This window comes from Taudactylus pleione, unplaced genomic scaffold (assembly GCF_031769625.1).
Source record: "Taudactylus pleione unplaced genomic scaffold, aTauple2 ptg000135l, whole genome shotgun sequence".
Taxonomy (NCBI): Eukaryota; Metazoa; Chordata; class Amphibia; order Anura; family Myobatrachidae; genus Taudactylus; species Taudactylus pleione.
This window is the reverse complement of record NW_028284537.1, coordinates 1,080,178-1,102,368: the sequence shown is the minus strand read 5'-3', so window position 1 is coordinate 1,102,368 and position 22,191 is coordinate 1,080,178. Positions and strand designations below refer to the sequence as shown.

The following is a 22,191-nucleotide window of genomic DNA, read 5'->3' as shown; positions in this document are numbered from 1 at the left end:
AAGGTTTGCCTTTACCTCTTCCTGGTGATTTCAACATACACATATCATACCTGTGGGAATTTGTACCTAGGCCTTGTATTTTTGCCAGCCCCCCCCTTTTTTTTTTTGGTTTGGGTTTAGGAGTGATTTGGTTGTGTTTTTTTTTTTTTATGTGGATTCCCTATTGTTGTATTAACCCACACACTTTTCTCACCCACAGAGGAACAGAGGCGTCGGCAAGAGGTGGCGGATTGTGTGGGGCAGATGCGGCAACATGTCATCGGCATTCTGGTGGCCCTCGACCGGCTGTCTGGCCTCCTTCGGCAGTAGTTTTTTTATTTTTGTTATATTTTCAAAATAAATTTATTCAGACAAATATACGTTGTGGCTCATTTTTAAAATCCAAAACCAAGATAGTTTAGCATGACATAAGTAGACTGTTCCTGCAAGGATTTCCCTTTTTTAAAAGTTAGATTGTGTTTTGTCTTTGTATGTCAAACAGACACAAGAAACACATAACAGTAACAATGTCATTTCCCTTTTTGGGTGTAGTGAATTACATATTTCTACATTTTACAGGTTCCTAGTTGGTGCGCAAGCTGCTTAGGCCAATCTTACAAATCCCAAGGTTGGGCCAGGCTTCCTTTTGGTGTGGGTTGGGAAGCTGAAAACATATTTCAGTTTAGCTCAACTGGCGTCAGTACTGGTTTACCCCTTAGTCAAATGTAACTTGTGTTAACCTGGTTACACTTGCTGTTAACGTCCCAAAAAAGGAAGACCATTTCACTCTCCAAACATTTATTCACAACATAACAGAGAAAACAAAGTGGTCACTCCCAAAAAAAGAACACAGTGATAAATTCAAATACAACACATACCAAGAAATAATTAAATAAAAACAAAAAATCAAGAACTGGTTGACGAAGGACCATGCCAACATGATTCCACAAACATGGCGTTGCGATATGGGTTCCAGAATATATGCCCAAAAGGACCAGATCCAGGTTTGGTAAGGGTAGCAGGAAGTAGTGAGCGTTGGAGTGCCAAAGATTATGTGAACAAACAGAAGATGGTGAGAAAAAAAACCAAAATTAGATGTTCGCAAACAAACACAAACACATTAGGTATAAACACTGTAGTTTTGTTCAAACTTACCTAAAAAATCTGGCCACCACATCATCGCGTATGGCCCCCCCACATACTGACCTTCGACCAACCTCGGGGGGGCCATCCTCAGGTAAGGCATCCTCTGGCTGCATTGGGACACCACTCCTTATGGCAATGTTGTGAAATATCCCACACAGGACCACAATTTTAGACACCATATCCGGCACATACATGAGCTCGCCACCAGAGTGGTGGAGGCATCTGAATCGGCCTTTTAAAAGGCCGATACAGCGCTCCACCACTTGCCTGGTGGCTGTAAGTGCGGAATTATACGCACTTTGTGGCCCTGGTGTGAGAGCCAAATAAGGAGTGAGCAGCCAGGACATGCAAGGGTATCCACTGTCTCCTGTGAACAAAAATATACCACATCAGGAACACTGTGTATCAAGCTTAACATTGTTATGTACTAAAGGTCTCCACTTACCCAGAAGCCACGCATCACCAGCTTGTAGGTTGGTTAATTTCTGCCATATCCCTGATTGCCGGATGACGAAGGAGTCATGAGCACTTCCGGGTAATTTAGCATTCAGGGACAGGATCTGGAGGGAGGCATCACATACCACCATTACATTCAGGGAGTGATAGTGTTTACGGTTTCTAAATATTGCCTCCAGCCGTGCTGGAGGCTGAAGTGGTATGTGAGTACCATCCACAACCCCTATGATGTGTGGGAAGCCAGCTATTTGGTAAAAATTGGCCTTGGCCACACTAAGGGCACCCATATCCAAAGGCATTTTAATAAAATGATGGAGGTGCTTGAAAAGTGCCTCCATCACTGCCCTCAGGATCCGGGAAAAGGAGGATTGGGAGATGCCCGCCACTATTCCCACCGTTGTTTGAAACGATCCTGAGGCACAGAAATGTAACACCGCCATAAATTGCGTCAGTGGTGGTATTGCTGTTGGACTGTCAATTTGCCGCTCAAGATCACTTTCTATTAATGAGAGAGTGTCTATGATGATTTTGGGAGGTAGACGGTAGCGTCTTAAAACCTCATCATCGGGCATTCCAAAAAGGGTGACACGTGTTCGAAATATCTGGGGCCTTGCATGCCTACGATGCCTACGCCTGGGACGAGTTTGAGGTTGGTCGTCTTCCGGGAGCAGGGCCAGAACAATTCGCCCCAGATCTACCTAAAATTCAAAGTTTACAATGTAAGGCTTTTGAGCCACCCCAAAAGTAACATAAAACAACTTAGCTTTCTGATACCATCCATAGCTGCTTACATGCCGGGGTATTGTCATGATACGTATAAACTGTAAAAAAGCCAAAAATGAGACATCAAAAATTTAGAGGGTGAATTGTTGTTTGTCAAATTGTTGCAAGCCAACACATAAAATAGGCGAAACACACATTTGGCCATCGATGAAAACGAAATTGCACACCGTACGTCAAATAGGGTTCAAATGGACCCCAAAAATGGAAAAGGCAAAAGCAAAACTGGTTTACATGATGAATAAGCCTCGAAAAATGCGTTAATTAGTTCGCAAATGCAAGTCACTACACCAACAGTCAAAAATGCATTAATTAGTTCGCAAATGCAAGTCACTACACCAACAGTCAAAAATGCGTTAATTAGTTCGCAAATGCAAGAAAAAAAATGGACTTACCCAACTCGAATATATAAGATTTCCAAAAAAAAGGTCTTTGGGTCCGAAAGCCAAAACAAACTAAAAAAGATGAAATTAGTGTAAAAAAAAAAATAGCTAACCAAAAAACAGAAGTAGACACCAATTGGCCACAAATTACACTGCACAAAACTTACCAAATCAGGAAAGGATGGGGAAAAAAGCAAAAAAATGCGAACGGAAAACCAAAACAACTGTAGCAAAACCAAACAAAAAACCAACTCTGCCAAATCCTCCAACCGCAAACAACCAAATCCAACCAACTTAACCGCCAACAATCCAACAACCCAACCTCGACTCCACACACACCAAGCCATAAATAGTGTTTATTTTCCCGCACAAATTAAGGATGAATCATAGGGACGCACAATCAATGATGCGGCCGCAAACAAAGGACGCATGTATAAATACGTCACGAAATCACATTGAATTTCTGGTTGATTTCATTCTGGAAGCAGAGACATGGCTTCAGACCAGGGAAACAATGGCCAAAAATCCGGCGGTAAGGCCTTCATGCATTTTGTCTCAATGATTATTTTAAAACATAATATTGGGCAAGTTGTGAAGTGGCTAAATCTGCATATTTACACAAATAGGTGAGGAGGATGACATGGAAGAGACTGCTGGCCCCAGTCAACCCGCCAAAGCTGCCCAAAAAAAAAGGCAGCCACATTTCACAAGCAAGGAGATGGAGGTTTTGATCCAGAAGTGCGTTGACATCCTGCCCCAGGCAGCCAGGAATATGAGCCAAAGCCAGAAGTGGAGAATGTGGGAGGAGGTCGCCGTTGCTGTCAATAGGGTGGGTGATTATGTCCGTCTAGCCCGGGATGTCAAACGGCGGTAAGTAAACACTTTCCCATCCTATAAACAAACCCCATTGTAAAAAAAAGGATAATGGTTCCAATTTCATTCCACAGATGGGCAGACTTCAAATATCGTCTCAAGCAAAAACTTGCCGACAGGGCTAGGCATGCAAGGGGGACAGGTGGGGGTCCCACCCCTGTGTCATTGGAGTTGACAGACTTAGAAGAGCTGGCACAGGGGTGTGTGCAGGCTGTGGAGGTGTTTGGCGTGTCCAACATGGATACGGACATGCCAGACTTTGCGGCTCCTCATGTTGGCCAAGGTAAGTCTTGTGATGTCACCAACTCTGAAATGCTATTGTGCCAATATGTAGATTCTAATGTGAGTCTTTTCGCAATTTTCCTAACAGAGACAGAGGCGGATGAGTCTGCTCCAGAGGGGAGCCTTGGCCGCAGAATTTCTGCTGGCTCTGCAGGGGAGGAACCAGTACATCCGGCTGAGGACCCTGCAGAAGCCAGTCCAGGGCGTGCCCCCTCGCAGGCAGTGGGCCTCCTCACAGAACTCAATTTTAAATCGGATTTCCATACGGAGATTCTGCAGAGGATGGACGCCAGTCTGATACGGGTGGCTGAGGCCCTGGAGCAAAATGCTGCGGCCAACGTGACCATTGCTCAGGCCCTGGCGGAAAATACCAGGGCCAACATCCGCATCGCCGATGCCCTGGAGCAGCTCGTTCGCCAGCACATGGTGGAGCCGACCTCCCTTCCTGCCGGAACATCCGGATCCTCCACCTCTGGCACAACATCAGCCAATCCTCCAAATGTGCCTAGCCCTGTGCCTAGTCCAGAGGCCACAACATCTGCCTCTGGACAGGCCAGCCCGATGGCATCCCGGACCCGGTCTGGCGCCCACCCTCACCCAGCCAAACGGGCGAGAAAACGGTGACAGCAATGGCGACTTTTCCCACACTCCTTCTGTGCTTGGCTCATATTCCTTTCTGGTCAAAACTTCCCTCTCCTTTCTTGTGAAATTTTTTTACATTTGGTATTTACGTTTATGTTACCAGTTATGGCTTTTTTTTTTTTTTTAACAAATATCTTTGCCACAAAAAAAAGGCAACAAAATATTAGGCCAATTTGTTTGTGTTTAAACAATAAATTTAAAACAAAAAACTGAGATTGTATTGTGACATTATTGTACAAATGGGTTACATTTAATCCTGGCCCTAAAGGCAAAAACTGACCCTCTTAAAAAAAAAAAAAGGCCTCTTTAAGGAACGTTTAAAAAATCACATAGCGATGCAAATTCCACAGTAAACCAAAAAAAAGGGGAGCTAATTAAAACATGATGACATTATTGTTACAATAGGCCATAACCAACAAATTGTGGCCAAAATAAAACACCAAAAATGTACGCTAATTGATTGTGTAATCATGACATTAGCAGCTCTGATTTCCACCTGCGTACGCTTTTGTGCTATCCCAATAAACTGCTTTCCAAACACATACCAAGCCGGTTTTCAATCCAACACTAATTACTTTACTGACCAAACGCGATTAATCGCAGCACCATCGTTGAGTCCCGGGACGGAGGAGAAGGCCATCGCCAATGTGGTCGAGTAATCCTGACCCTAAGCTGTGCGAGCATTTGAAGGGAAAGCGGATGTTCCAGTGACGTATGAGACGGTCCGAACACATTTGACGTTCGCATCTGCTAATGTATGTACGCCCCAAAAACGCCTCGCCACGCCTGCGTTTTTTCATCTCCACCCCCGTCAACACCCAAAAACGCCCTGTTCTGTCAATCACATTTGACATGTCACTTCCTGTACGCTATTTTAGGAATGAGAGAAAAAATACTCGCAATCTGCCGTACGCACATGCGCAGTGTAACACCGACGCATGCGCGGTTAGTCAACATCGGAACGCAACGAGCGTACTGTTAGTAACGTGCGGCTCTGAATGAGGGCCCATATCTGTGGACTAGGAGTAATCTACTATTGCATTCCAAGAATACTTTGGTGGTAGAGTATACTTTACCCTTCAATGTTTATTTTCACAAATAGAGAAAGTACAATTGATTCAAAACACATTGTGCAGCCAAATGTGAAAACCACTTTAGGAGGACTCCATAACCTTGTACATGTACTGGTGCAACTATTACTAACTTCACTGCTTTACAGTCATGTCTTTATATAAATGTTTATTTTTCATACATAGAATACAGCTTCTCTGTTCTATCTGTACTGGTTACAATTGTGTGCAGAAAGATACCAGGTTTTTGTTGTATGTTAAGGTGGGTACACACCTGGCAGATATATCTGCAGATGATGGTCGTTCATACACACTGAACGGCCATCATCTGCTTGTGCGCTCGGGTCCAGGCGGCCAGTGGACGGGACCGGGCGGCCGGGTCGGGGGTGAGTCCCGCCCCCCTCATCGTGGCTGCCGACCGCCCGTACACACCTGCCAATTGACAGACGTTCACCGACATATCGCGGGTACACACTGGCTGACGTGCAGCAGATATATTGGCCGATCAATTGATGGGCCAATGTATCTGTTAGTGTGTACCCAGCATAAGGGAAACAAAATGATTGGCTATCCCTGATGATACAGAGTACACAGCCAAGAGCACAGAGGCAAGTCAAAAAGATAAAAAGTTATTTTGCAATAAAGTTGCAGGAATAATGCCCAAGCCAATATAGAGGTGGGATAACAAATGAACACGTGCCTCATTTTGTTACGTTGAGTTGCGTCATTGCGAAATGTTGCATAACTGCACATACAGTGTCTATATTTATTACAAACAATGTATATTAAAAAAAAAAAACATACCTTTCTGGGTTTTATCTTGTCTTGAATGTCGTACTGTCCAATTCCTTTGAAGCTAATTCCCAACCACCAGGGGATCCCCTGCTTGTCCTGACAGAAGAACAGACACTGTGGTTAGTTATATGCTAGAAATTCCTGGCATGTTTGGAAAGCTGGCACGACCTATGTGTACCCAGCACTGAATCATCAGCAAACATTCAGAGTACATTTAAAGGGCGCTTTTCTTCAGGATCATTTTGTTTTAATTGATAGTAATGTTTTCTAAGAAGTCCTTTCATAAACTCTGGGACAGACAGCGATAACAAATAAAAATTCTTGCCGTTAAAAGGAGAACCATCGTCATCACCATATTAGCTGTAATACAGTATGTAGTATAAAAGTCAAAACAATTGAACACTTAATTATTTAATTATAAAAAAAAAGTTGCATGAATTAAGACAGTTAAACAGTACTTGGATATACAATGCTTATATGTTATTCTGCATTTGTCTTTTATTTGATGTCACTCTCTGAATATTATTATAAATTTTTTTTTTTTAAAACAGGCCGTAAAATAGATTTAAATTCAAAAGGTTATTGTTTCCCATAAATCATACACGGCATACTGCAGAACAGTGATCTCCAGCGTTAATTGAGGTGTGAGCTACTTTAGAAATAATGAAACCTCCTGAAGAGCTACTAACATTGTAGAAAAAAAAATCTGGCTAATAACCGAACAATTGAAGGTAATTTAATGAAAAAAAAATGTTTCATAGAAAATAAATCTGCATTTATTACAGTGATATCGTTGTAGTTTGTAAATAAAATTTAAGCACAGTCACATTTTACTGTTAATTACTGGCTCCAAGGAGGTACATGCAGTAGAGGAGCATAAGATATAGGCAGAGCTGCTGTGTGATTTACCGACAGGGCTGGGCGGGAGTCACTCGCTCCGCCGTAGCGTAGATGCGGTGGTTGGAAGCGCATCAAGTGATTGCTGTAGAGGCTGCGGCAATCACCTGACATGCTTCCCTGTGGCTCCACCCATGGCGTCACACGTCAGAGGTCACTTCCTCCTAGTTGACTCGGCAGTACTGCAGTTTGGTGAGCTACCATAATTAAGACCGCGAGCTACCGGTAGCACGTGAACTACAGGTTGGAGACCACTGCTGTAGAACATGTCTATATAAAACCGCAGAACCCCAAATTGTGAACGATTTAAAATGCAAATCTCTGGTATCTATGCAGTACAGAACCAGGGGGCGGCCATTTTGTACTCTCAAGCTATTTTCACGAGAATAAAGAACTCACATCTATACTAAGAAGCAGATGCATTCCATTCCTGGTTAATCATTGAGATGCTCCTTCCCTTTATTAGAGCCCTGAAAACTGCACGCCGAAACTTTTGCACCCAAGGCTCTTCTATTCCTGTAGTGTAGAACTAGCAAAAGTTGATTGTTTGCCATTCTAAAATGGCCGCTGAAAATATGTGTAAGGATTATCAGTAGGAAGGGGCAAGCTCCATGCTCCATGAAGATGTAACAAGCAATTGAGAATGCAGTTTTATTTCTATGTCATGTAGAAGACAGGAAAGAGAGAAGCGCTTATATTCCTGCTGGTACCAGCACAGGGTATGTTCAGCCTGATAAGCACAACCAGCAACTCATTTGTGAACAACTAAAGTTGAGCCTCATTGTGAGGTAGGTTTACATTCTTGTTTGTCAAAACACAGTCATCACCGATTGCGGAAAAATATCCAGACTGGATCGGTTCCAAAAAGTAATTACTTTGCCTTTATATGCAACTAAATGTATTTTCCTGTTTTGAGCTTAAATCAGACAATTGTGCTCATTTCTTATCAGGATGGGTTATGGGATCTCGGCAGTCAGAATCCAGATGCCGACATCCTGACAGGGTTAGGATACCGACACTTGTCAGTCAGGGGTCTATTTACTAAGCAGTGTTAAGAGACAGAGTGAACAGAGATAAGGTGCCAGCCAATCAGCTCCTAACTGCCATCTCACAGGCTGTGTTTGAAAAAGGACAGTTGGGAGCTGATTGGCTGGCACCTTATCACTTTTCACTCTGTCTCCTAAGACTGCTTAGTAAATAGACCCCTCAGTATCCTAACCCTGCCCCGTTCCAAACCCCTAACCCTCCCTATCCGGTGCCTAAACCTAACCTCCCCCTCCCTGCACCCTAAACCTATCCCTTCCCCCTTAGTGCCTAAACCTAACCCTCTCCCTGGTGCCTAACCCCTAACATTAACCCTACCCCTAAATCCGCTACTTATCTTAGGGATTCCGTTGCCGGCATTTTGACCGCCAGAAACCCCCACACGGGATATTGACCGCGTCCCTTTCTTATCATTTCGTCATCTATCAGGGAGTATTCTAGTGACCAACAGACAATACAGGGAGCACTTTAGTGACCAACAGACAATACAGGGAGTATTCTAGTAATGAAAGGGCAACTCATTCAGTATTCTAGTGACCAACAAACAATACAGGAAGCACACTAGTGACCAACAGACAATACAGCGAGCATTTTATTGACCAACAAATAATACAAGTAGCAGTCTAGTGACCAATAGAGCATATTATGATATACAACAAAGACCCCAAATTGCTGGTGGCTATGCATACATCCAAATTTATGATGCCTATGCAATGCAGACTTCCATATGTCTATTGGCTATACAGTCCTTCAAATCTTCGGTACTCTTCGGTAATGACACAATGCATACCCCAGATCTCTGCTGGTGATACAGTACAAACCCTACATCTCTGATGGGAACAGAAATACTCTTTTCCGTTGGCTGAAGTGCCAAGCAGCAGCCATAACCACACTGAACTCTGGGCGGTACTACCACTTGACTGGTCAATGGCTGGATCAACCAACCAATCAATCAGAGTGCTGGGCTAAGGGCTTTGACCATGTCTCAGAATGAAGAAAGTACAGGGCAATCTCCAGTCATGAAAGGCCCACTTCACATTCAGGGTCCACTGCAAGAACACCTCTTACACCCTAATCAATGCACCCTGGTTTTAACTATAAAGCATGTATGACATGTTGTAAGGGTTATCTTATCATGTACCCCTCTCTACCACCAGTGCAGTCTTTTCTCACTGATCTGAACGCAAATTCACAAGGGTAAGGCCATAAATGTCCTATAAATCAAAAGCAACAACTGTTCCTATTATGTCCATAATCCATCTTATGCTATAAGACAGGACTTGTGACCTTGCCCTACAGACACCACTAGGAGTTGGGCTAGGATGGACTGTGACGCATCACAAGCTCACCCGTATCCGTCCATTTTTCCTGAGGAACCCGGAGGCTGTGCGGATTTCTCTACATTATCGTTATGACATTTTATCTTCCTTTTACATTTCTGGAAATTATAATTTTCTAGGCCTACCAATTTATAAATGGCACCTAAAAATATATATACATTGTTTGTTGTTGTGGTTTTTCCAAAAGAGCCGCATAGATGATCATGCTCCATTGGTCCATCTGACCTTATGTAGACACCGAAGACGCCCTTCCCCTTTGCATAACCGCTGATAAAGACAAACAGACCTCACTATGCACTGGATCAGTGCACAGATAGGCTTAAATCTTATTGGCTGTCTCCACTAAGTCAAACTTTCTTCCATGTTATCACTATTCCCCTTCACTAATTTTAAGTTTTGTGCCTTGCTCCTAAAATACATATTGGTTTAGCTTTAATTCTATCATAAACTAAATGAGAACGTGAGCGAACACCATGGCGTTCTTTATTATTATTACGTCACTATGGCGTTCCTGTTTGTCCACCAAGCAACAAGTGAAGGGCGCAAAGTGCGTTCCCATTGAATTAATAGGAGAAGTCTCTATATAGACATATCACCACTGGCCAGGCAGAAAAGTAATGTCCTTTCGCAGGAAGAAAACTGCTATGTAATCACCCATAAAACAGGGAAGGTCTCCCTAAATGCACCTTCCCTACCTTTCTCTAGCTCATGCACATAATCCCGTTCTGCAAAACAAAATCTCCTATCTCCACTTCAGCTCAGAACTAGGAGCACTCATGTGCTAAATCAGTACTCCGTAAAGCACTTCATTACATTCTCAATTACTCTCTTATCCGTAAATCAAATTCATTCCATCCCCGCATATGCTGCCATTTTGCCCAGCGTATCCATGCCGACATCCATAAAATCTGGTTCCCTTGCACACGTGATGTCACCAAGGAGCATTTGTGCTGTGGATTTGCCAGATTGTACATGAGCCTTAAGCTGGCCACACACTAGACCAACTTACATCCACCATCCAACTAATTGATTGGTTGGAATGAAAATCTGGTAAGGAGTGAAAGCAAATGACAATCAGCAATTTGCTCCCAAACGCCGGAAAATGGACAAAAACTGTTGTTTGAACAAATTGTTTAGATCAAACATTTAACAAACTTTTCTGAACGACCATTTTCATCTGTTTTCTGGCATTTAGGAGCAAATTGCTGATCATCAGTTACTACCATTCCTTACCAGATTTTCATTCCAACCAATCAACTAGTTGGCTGGTTGGACAGATAATCTTTAGATGTGTGGGGTATTTACTAAAGTGAGAATTTTCAGAGATGGAGATGTTGCCCATAGCAACCAATCAGATTCCAGCGAATATCTTCTAAAAGGTGCTAGTTGAATGTTAAGTAGAATCTGATTGGTTGCTATGGGAAACATCTCCATTTCTAAAAGCTCTCATTTTAGTAAATATACCCCTTACTGTGGATAGGTGGCAATTGCACCTAAACTTATTAAATTATAGAGAAAATACATCTATGTACATAGAACGTACAGCAGGTCTAAAATAAACCGTTCAATGAATAGGTTAGCAAACAGACCATACTAACCAGCAGATTCTAGACAAAATGACTTTGTTGATCATAAGAATTAAACCGAACAGTAAGACTATCAATTATTATACTGTATATTGCTCTATAGAGTACACCCCTCCCAGGAGAAACAAATGGAGGCCCTTTGGTACTTTGTGCTTGGACTTGTAAATATATATCCGCAGAAAATGGAATGCACATTGGGAAATCAATAGTGAATTCTGGTCTATACACAACCATAAACTTTTACAATGTTTGCAGCGGATTATGTAAGAGTGCTGCTTTCTTCCTGGATTAATAGGTTGAGAAGGAGGTGCCTCGGGAGACGATGCCTCGGGAGGTGCCTCAGAAGACCATGCTGATTACATCTGTAAACACTGTATAGCATGTGGCTATAGCCAGCGATGACAGTATGCAGGAAATAATCTCCTGTAAGAAGCTATTTGCAGTCACCATACAAAAAAACCCCCAAAAATACATATATCTGGATCAAAATAAATCCAGATAGCATGCTATTCCTGCTCTGTGTATGAGAGCTATTTAATATGTAGGGGAAAATGATCTGTCTCAATGGATTACTGCAATCCCATGAGTATTGGATCCGCTGACAAAATGGCTGCCTTCATTTGTGGGGACATGTGAGGTTTAATATATATCAATGTTGTCCAGTGTACAGAGGGCCTGAGTCACACCCGGTCGCAAGCGCTGAGCGCTCACGACCGGGTCGATGTTTGCCCACTGACATGCGCACGATGGAGAAGGCTCCGTCCTGCGCATGCATGAGACCTGGTTAGCGACGTGTGCTCTGTTGCTCCGGGTCTCGCACCAAAGGGGGCGAGCTGTCGATGGTGATTGACAGCTCGCCCCGTTTGGTAGGCGGGCAGGGGGGGGGTGGCTGGCCAAAAGGAGGGCAGCCTCACTGACATCACCAGTGATGTGGGAGAGCTTCCGGCTCTATTAGAGCCAGAATCTCTCTGGGGCTTGCGGCCACGAGACCGTACCACAAGGGACTCGCTACAAACCCGATAGTCGCGATGGTCTTCACCATCGCGACCTTCAACCTGGCTGCTCGCAATAGCTGTGGGTGGTCACCCACAGCTATGCGAGTGGCCAGGAGGCCGATCAAAAAAAAAAAAAAAAAAAAGCCGATTCAGAGCGAGCGCTCGTTCAGAGCGTCCGTCTCTGAATCATGCCCAGAATTACAGCTGTAGCTGATCCTTCTCACTCCGAAGTCAATACGGATCATGAAATTACAGATGTAAAAACAAAACATATTAATGAAACATACACAGTGATAAGCTGTTTCTGTAATTCTACAGCAGATTATCTATTTCCCATGCTTCTAATTTTAAGGTGTGACTCATGTTCAGCATCCAACCATCTAAAAGACAAACAAAACAAAAAAGCTTAAAAGTAAAAAGGTGGCCCCATACAGTGAATTTGCCAAGCAATGTAGCACAAATACCCAACTTGTGTAGGGCCCCAAAGATAAACTGGAACCTGATTTAATAAAATTAATTGTGGTTAAAAAAGTGGGCAGCTAGTGTCCGTGTGATCACTGGCCAGCTGCACTAGTAAAACCCTATATGATCTGGCCAGACGACCAATCACCGGGATCTGTCCAGTGAAGCAAAATCATATTCAATGCCGGCTTTTCTCTTGGATGACCATATCCTTATGTGTGTGGCCCCTTTTAGGCCAGTGTCCTTCAAGCGCCATAACACTGCTAGCCACAATTTAGCTAGTTGCAGTACTGTTGTGTGGTAGGGAAGCTGTGTTTCTCATTACGGAGGAGATGTGCTAAGCTCTGGACTGTGATAAAGTGGAGAGAGATAAACAACTAACCAATCAGCTCCTAAACTGTCATTTTGCAAAAACAGCCTGTAAAGTGAGTTCGGAGCCGATTCTCGTACGCAAATGTGAATGACATGGCTTGCGCACGCAGTAACTGTGTCCCGGATTTTTTGCGCATGTGCAGAAGCAAATGAATCTCTCAGCTGCATATAACATTGACACTGCGTCCATCTCTGAATCAGGACCACAGCCTGATGCTACCCCTGTGTGAGACGATGGAATCACACTAAGCATGTAAGTACACCGTAGGGTTGGCACCCGAGTGGGCTTTGACAAAATGGTTGTAAACCTACTGCGGCTGAGGCCACGCCCCCTGGTCACACCCCCTGTCCCGGATTTTGAAAATAAAGCACACCTGAACATATAGTAGATGGGTACATCTAGATGTGAACATAAGCATAGCAAGTCCTGTTAGAAAAACAGGAATTGAACATAAAATGTAAAACAAAACCATAATTGTTAATACTATAACCTTAGAATTAACTGAATTGGGTTACAGAGCTTATACTGATTTTCTGGACTCTGTAAAATAAAATCACCAACATCTATAGCCTAGAGATTAAAGTACAAATGGCAGAACTTGTAAAAATAATGGAAATGCCAGTTCATCCAAAACATCTGGACTCGTTTTATGCTAAGCTCATGGGATCCATAAATCACTTTCACTTTGGGAAACAGGAGGCTGCGTTGTGCGTCGGGATAGATCAATGGTTGCAATAATACTGTGCACGGTATAAAGGAGATGTCCACTCATCTTTGTATTTGCTAATAACACTGTACAACAAATTAATTATTTTTAATTTGTTTCCTTTCTAAAAATAGTCATACATTACTAATTTGAGGTCAAGCAAAACTAAAATGATTTCAGAATGTTTTTACTAGCCCTATTTTTTGAGCTACACTACTTGCACTATGCTGTATGTACATTAGTAATATAGTCATAGTGAAAAGCTATTTTAAAATAATCTGATATTTTCTTGATAGAAAATAAATAACAGTTGTTTTAATTCAATCAATCACAAATAAGAACACAAAACTAAACAAGCATACGAAACAAACATACAGCATACGAAACAAACATACAGCAAACGAAACAAACATACAGCATACGAAACATACAGCGAACGAAACAAACATACAGCATACGAATCAAACATACAGCAAACGAAACAAACATACAGCATACGAAACAAACATACAGCAAACGAAACAAACATACAGCATACGAAACAAACATACAGCAAACGAAGCAAACATACAGCAAACGAGACAAACATACAGCATACGAAACAAACATACAGCAAACGAAACAAACATACAGCAAACAAAACAAACATACAGCAACGAAACAAACATACAGCATAGGAAAGTACTATGTAAAATAGTGGTCTATTCATGGGGGTGCTTTCTCTTTGCTTGTCGCTTGTACTCCTCTTCTGGGGCATCTCTTGTCACTGTCCAACAGTAGTGATCACCTACCCTGATATCTTTGTTCCATTGCTGAAATGTCTTGGTAGAATCGCTCACTATGCTTGTCACTCAGTGCACCACAGTTATCTTGTATGGGTAATCCCGTGAATCGCATATATTTCAATATGGATGGGGAAAAATAACTGATTTATTTAATTGGGTCATTAGGCCCCGCCCCCTCTGCGCAGAACGCAGATTGCTGGTAAGATTCTCTCCATTCTGCCCACTTCACTAGGAATACCCCTACATCGTCATACATGGGCTATATCTCGGAACTCAGAGCTGAGAGTTTTAAATGTCATATTCATTCTTTGCATGCTGACATCAATTAGAAGTAACTATTTTCACATCGGAAACATTTTCATTGTTGTGCAGTGTAAGAGGTCTTGCAAACATTTTGATTAATGTTTCTGTTTAGATCAAGATTTAAATTATTCAGCTTCTCTGGGGCACTAAGGGTCAACGGCTCCGCAGAGAGCTGCGACATTGCTGCAATGAAGGTTAAAACTAACAGTAGTGATGGCTGCCTATCAGGATTCGTTGTGGTGAATTCGCTGTGGCTGATTTGATACATGCCAGCTCAAATATCCAGCTGATACGAAGAGAAGTTATAAAACATTAACATAATAGAGGTTTACTATAGAAGGGAACGTAACAGTGAATAATAATTTGGGAGTATAAATAAAAAGGTGCCAATTACCTTTGAGTATGGGGGAGATGTATCAAAGCTTGGAGAGATATAAAGTCTGTAATTTTACAGGCTGTGTTTCAAAAACAACAGTTAGGAGCTGATTAGTTGGTACTTTATCTCCATCTACTTTATCTCTCTCCAAGGCCTAGTACCAGTGGTGTAACTAGGGTCTTTGGCTCCCAGGGCAAGTTGAAAAATGGTGCTGCCAAATCCCATCTCCAATTGTGTGCACACGCCTAAAACCTGCATGTGCCAAAAATGGGCGTGGTCCCATGCAACAAGGGGTGTGGCCACTGAAACATGAGGGCCTGTCAACATGACGCCACCATTTCTCATCACTCTGGGAACATTCCTTTCCATATGCATCTTAACGCCCCAATAGTAGTGCCCCTTATGCAATACCCCTAATAGTAGTGCCCCTTATGCAATGTCCACTCTAGTAGTGCCTCTTATGCAATGCCCCCCAGTAATAGTACCCTTTATGTAATGCCCCCAGTAGTAGTGCTCCTTATACAGTGCCCCCAGTAGTAGTGCCCCTTACACATAAAAGACACACACACATACTACTATACTTACCTGGATCCCCACTCCTGCGCCCGCTGCCGTCCTACTGATCCTCCCGCTCTCCTTACACCCACTGCAGAAGCCAGAAGGCGGAGCTCAGGAGTAGGCACCAGCATCTGGCTGCCACTGCAGGGAATGAGCTGCCGGGGGCCCGCTGGTAAGAAAATCTCAACGGGGACCCGGCAAATGGAGTAGGCAGCAGCGGCACCTCTCCAGTTCGGCGCCAGCCCTGGGTGCAGCAGCTAATAAGAATCTGCCTGGCTGCTCCCGCATGTCCACCGTGATCGACCGGTCACGTGTATGCAAACAAACACACCGGTGCCGGGCAGCACACCCACTGTCAGTGAATGTGCTACCCGGGGGCAGCGTGTTTCTTTTACTGTGTTACGCCAATGCTTAGAACAAAGACCCCATTATCTCTCTCCGCTTTATCTCTATCCAAGGCTTAATACATGTCCCCTTTAATTTTGAATTGCCTTTTGTCATTAGATTTTCAGTTTTATAATTGGAATAATAAAACATGGATGATTTTCTCTGTCTTTTCACTGTGTGGGGGAGAAGTATCAAACCTTGGAGAGAGAGAAAGAATAAATCAGCTCCTAACTGTCATGTTACAGACTGTGCTTGAAAAAATGACAGTTAGAAGCCGATTGGTTGGTACTTTCTCTCCAAGGTTTGATACATCTCCCAATAAGAGGGCATATTACCATTACTTAAAAAAATATCTCCATAAATATTAAGACCTGACTGCTGTGGGGTCACTGTGGGCTGCACAGACAGTCATCACAAGTCAGGAAAACTTATGTATAAAACCAAAGAGCACAAAAAAATTATAAAAATGCATTTTTTTTCATGCTGGTGCCCAGTGAAGTACATTTTCCAGCAACCCACATTGTAATTCTGTTATAACAGTTTTCATAATATAATCCGGACATAGAACTTGTGCTTTTCCTAAGACAAGGCAGATAAGTCTTATGGGAAGTGCATGTCCTGCCTCAATGATGTCAATTGTTAATGAATGGATGAATTAATCCAACCATATGGCTTCCTCAGTAAAGTCGCTGGTTGTTAGTGAATGGGTGGGCTGCATTCACATAAATATTGGTACAGTTCCCATATGGGCTGCCTCCGCTGTGTTTAGCTGGTGGCTTTTCTTTAACCTCTAGAGTTGTGAGGAAAATAAAACTCTACAGAATATGTACAGTGTGAGCCACATGTGGACAAGATACGTCTAGACTCCAGACCAGTAACAGGGAACCCAGGTCGATGCTCCGCTGTCCAAACAGGACACAAAGGAAATGAAAGCAATATAAAAGCATCCAGTAGCACAATATCTTAATAAAAGATCAAAACACTGGATGCGGCTGGTATTTTTCTTTCTTTTTCTATCTCTAAAGCGCTTTTCCTAACCTAGTGATAAAAGTCTGTGAACCAGAAAATAACAATTTCATGGGTTTGGTTATAGGGCATCACTTACCTTTACTTTGTAGTAATGAACGCCATACGTGGGCAGAGCTTCCACTATTTTCATGTACCTGCAGAAGGAGGGATGGCAGAATGAGCGAAGTCCCATCAAATACTGGTCATAAGGCCTGATTCAAAGATGGCGCTAACGGCGACTTTAGCTGCGCATTTGTACACAGCAGCTGTGTGGAATGACGCATTTATATTGCAGCCGCCGGGATTTGTATTGAGACGCTCGCCAGACGGCTTTGCAAATCCGAACGACTGCGTATAAAGACGCTGCTCGGTCACAGATCAGTCGAATGTTGGACATCTGAGTAGCGTAACCCTATGGTAGCGCAGAATCGCCGCGTGGAACGTTGGCCTCTGAAGTGACCGGAGGTTAAAGAAGCCTCCGATTGCTTCAGAGGCCAGCGTTCCCAGTGATGCAGTACGCGGGTGATGTCATGACGTGAGGAGCCTGCCCCGCGCGCCTGCTGGATCTAGCTAGATCCAGTCAGAGCGAGGCAGCGGCAGTGGGAGCGGCGAGCGGCCAGCAAGTAAAGGTAAGTGCTGGGCTGGGGCTGAGGCCAGGACCAATCTGGGGGCACTATTTAAGTCTGGGGGCACTGCATAAGCGACACTATTAAACCTGGGGGCACTGCATAAGGGGCCAGCCTGGGGGCAGTGCATAAGGGGCCAGCTTGGGGACACTGCATAAGGGACAGTATTAAACAGTATTAAACCTGGGGGCACTGCATAAAGGGCCAGCCTGGGGGCAGTGCATAAGGGACACTATTAAACCTGGGGGCACTGCATAAGGGGCCAGCCTGGGGGCACTGCATAAGGGACAGTATTAAACCTGAGGGCACTGCATAAGGGGCCAGCCTGGGGACACTGCATAAGGGACAGTATTAAACCTGAGGGCACTGCGTAAGGGGCCAGCCTGGGGGCTCTGCATAAGGGACAGTATTAAACCTGGGGGCACTGCATAAGGGGCCAGCCTGGGGGCACTGCATAAGGGACACTATTAAACCTGGGGGCACTGCATAAGGGATACTATTTAAGCCTGGGGGCACTGCATAAGGGGCCAGCCTGGGGGCACTGCATAAGGGACACTATTTAACCTGGGGGCACTGCATAAGGGACAGTATTAAACCTGAGGGCACTGCGTAAGGGGCCAGCCTGGGGGCTCTGCATAAGGGACAGTATTAAACCTGAGGGCACTGCGTAAGGGGCCAGCCTGGGGGCTCTGCATAAGGGACAGTATTAAACCTGGGGGCACTGCATAAGGGGCCAGCCTGGGGGCACTGCATAAGGGACACTATTAAACCTGGGGGCACTGCATAAGGGACACTATTTAAACCTGGGGGCACTGCATAAGGGACACTATTTAAGCCTGGGGGCACTGCATAAGGGGCCAGCCTGGGGGCACTGCATAAGGGACACTTAAACCTGGGGGCACTGCATAAGGGACACTATTTAAGCCTGGGGGCACTGCATAAGGGACATTATTTAAGCCTGGGGGCACTGCATAAGGAGCCAGCCTGGGGGCACTGCATAAGGGGACAGTCTAGGGGCACTATTTAAGCCTGGGGGTACTTAATAAGGGACCAGTCTGGGGGCACTACATAAGGGACCAGTCTGGGAGCACTACTTCAGCCAGGGGGCAATGCATAAGGGCAAAGTTAAACTACAGGGGGCAATGCATAAGGGGAAAACTACAGGGGGCACTGTATAATGGGCACTTTTGACTGAGAGCCAGTGGGGGAGCAGCCTGAGACCTGTCGGGCTGGATTGGTAAGGGAGATACCCCTTTTCCCAGCGCGCGCATAATTGCTAATTTTGGATGCCACCCAGCTGGAAAAAATTTCTGGGGAGAACACTGCGATGCTTAGTACATCCCGCCCTAATACGGTAAACATAGATTGGACATAAAAGGACCAGTAGACGGGCAGTCACTAGAACATTATAGGACACACACACACACTTCTTACCGGACTATAGCTTGTCCTCTCGTGACACCTCTTAATTTTTTGCAATGCTCGATAACTCGATCTTCACTATAATAAACAAAAACACAGCATGAGAAATATAACCACGTTTGGGGTAGTAATGACTGCACCAGCAGACCGATATGCGACACTTGTATATCTGTGTATGACTGAGTCATAATCTGTAGTCATAATTACACCGAATCCTATTGCGCTTCATGTACAGACTCAGTCGTACACAGATATACCAGTGTCAGATATCAAATCAGCATAGTCTCCTGGTGCGTCCTAGTCACATCATATTAAGGCTAAGACGCATTTTTGGATGAAAAAGACGCCCGGCGCTAGCAGATTCGCAAGGGACTTGCTCACTTGCGCCAGGCGTCTCGTGCCACATGGCGTATTGAGGCTAGATGTATGAAGACGCAACTGTATGAACACATAAGCCTGCAACATTACAGCCATCTTGAATAATAATAATAATAATGTTATTTATATACCGCTTTTCTCCCAATAGGAATCAAACTGGATTTAAATGCAGCTTGCAAACATACCAGTAGGTAATGGAAGGGTGTTCTTGTAGCGTTCTGGTGGGGAGCGCTGGTAAAATCTTCAGATCTTTTCGTGCATTTTCATCGCTATGGAGGTAAAACAAAGCAGCATTGTCATTTGTGTTCCGGGGGATGGCTCGCTTATCACTGTGTAGTATTGTTCATTTGCACCATCTGCTCATATTACAAGGTAGGCAGTTCTCAGGTGACTAAGTCAAGATACAATCAAACTGGGTTATGTACACCTCTGGCTGTTAAGGCACTACAGGCTCCAAACCAACACAGCTTTGCAATGAATTGTGGGAAGACCCAGACAACTCTGCCCTTATTGCTGCCTGCCAGGCGCACGTAAACATTCCAAAACTTTTTGGTCTTCAGCTTCCTTGACAGCCTTCAAAAGAGGCAATTTGTCATCAAACCACCAGACATGTAGTGAATTTGACAGCCAAAATTGTGGCCAAGCCCGCCATATATACTACGGGGCCAAACAGCTGTACGTGGAGGCAGAAAACTTCCTAGTTCTAGTCCAGGGGTAGACAACCTGTGGTCCTTCAGCTGCTGTGGAACTTCGTATTCCAGCATGCCTTGCCACAGGTTAGCTGTTAGGGCAAGCTTATACTGTGGCAAGGCATGCTGGGATGTGTAGTTCTACAGCAGCTGGAGTGCCACAGGTTGCCTACCCCTGTTCTAGTCTAGTCACATATTTAGGGGGAGATTTAATAAAGCTTGGAGAGAGATAAAATTGGAGGTAAATGGCACCAACCAATCAGCTTCTAACTGTCACTTTACAGGCTGTTTGAAAAATGACAGTTAGGAGCTGATTGGCTGGTGCTATTTATCTCCAATTTTCTCTCTCTCCAAGCTTTATTAAATCTTCCGCCTCAGTCCAGTATATACCAAAGCCAGACATTTGCTAACCTGCCTGATTTATGCCAGTTTGATCCGCTTTTGCATACAAGTAACAGATCCTATTCAAAGTTGTCACGAGTGGCTGGACATGCACAAGTGCAGATATGATCAACAGATTTACAGTAATTACAGATGTTAAAGTAGAAAATGAGTGTACAACATCTAATGGTGGAAACCGTGCTTCTTAAAATATGCAATTCCTCATCACTAAACGAGGAAGGAATCTTATTTTTTTGTGTGTCTATGTGGGTAACATGTATACAATGTTAACGTTAGGAAAGTGTGGGGAAAGGCCATCTAGTATTAACAAACCGTATATTGAATCGGATAAAAATGTTTATGTTAGTAAGGTGCAATCTGATGGACAAGTTATTCAAGTTTTGTCACCAGCCCCTCAGCTCCGGAATGTAAAGTATGTTATAGATCATGACCTTACAGTGGTACAGAGAGAATCATTATCAGCCCAACATAGCCTAAAGAAGAGCTAGATACAGTCAAACTGAAATCTAGAACATTCAACATGAAAAGTACAAAAAAAATGCAATATGCGAAAATACATTGTTTCAAGGTGCACACTCCCCTTCCCGACTATGGAACTGCCCCCACGAAATCGATCCGCTCCTAATTTTATGGTTTTGCGGATCTAAATGAAAACAGTGGGAATACAGAGGTGTCCTCACTTGTCTTTGCTGCAGTCGTGCCTGGTCCCGTGAGACTCTGCTAGTGTCGGGGATCTTCTTTGCATTATTTTTTTTACCGAAGATGTGTCTACTGTAAGTCGCAATGCAATGCGACTAGGCCTCACCAGGAGACTGTGCTGATTAATGCGATATGTGACATTTGTATATCTGTGTGCGACTGAGTGTCTCAATCAGCACGCCAAGTGCTATGATGCACCGGCCGCAGTTTTTTTCCACGGCAAGTTCTGTTTCCAGACTCAGTCACACACAGATATATAAGCGTCACATTACATATCAAATTAATCAGCAGTGTCTGCTGGTGTGTCCTAGGACCTAGTCACTTTGCATTGCGACTTAAATGCATGTTCGGCGAAAAATAAAAACCGGATGCTAGCCGAGTTGCACAGACCTAAATGCATTGCGACTTAAATGCATGTTCGGCGAAAAATAAAAACCGGATGCTAGCCGAGTTGCACAGACCTGGAGGCTCACTCACGCCAGGCCTATCTTGCTGTGTGGGGTATTTAGGCTAGATGAGCAAGGATACATCTGTAGTTAAAGGTCATAGAAACTACCAGTTCAGGACCAACCCCTCATTCCACGATTTACACCTCACACGACAGTGAGGGGCCATTAGGATGTCTTCCTTACATGTTTAACTTTTTGTGTTTTTTTATTAAAAAAAAAAAAGGTCCACACGTGCCCATGAAAGCACTTTGCTGCAAAACTGCAACTTCCAGGAATAAAATGCACCTCGCTATAAGCATC

At 43.9% G+C, this 22,191-nt stretch overlaps 1 protein-coding gene across 3 annotated transcripts in view; it reads right to left on the bottom strand.

The window, feature by feature from the left end:
* FRMD4B (FERM domain containing 4B) overlaps nt 1-22,191 on the bottom strand; it is an 85,439-nt gene that overhangs the window by 46,789 nt on the left and 16,459 nt on the right. For all 3 annotated transcript variants that reach the window (XM_088473369.1, XM_088473368.1, XM_088473370.1), the window contains exons 2-5: nt 19,838-19,921; nt 19,287-19,352; nt 17,324-17,381; nt 6,416-6,502 (exon numbers count right to left, since the gene is read on the bottom strand). In XM_088473369.1, coding sequence (XP_088329495.1) covers nt 6,416-6,502; nt 17,324-17,381; nt 19,287-19,352; nt 19,838-19,921 — 295 coding nt within the window. The remainder of the gene's footprint in view (nt 1-6,415; nt 6,503-17,323; nt 17,382-19,286; nt 19,353-19,837; nt 19,922-22,191) is intronic.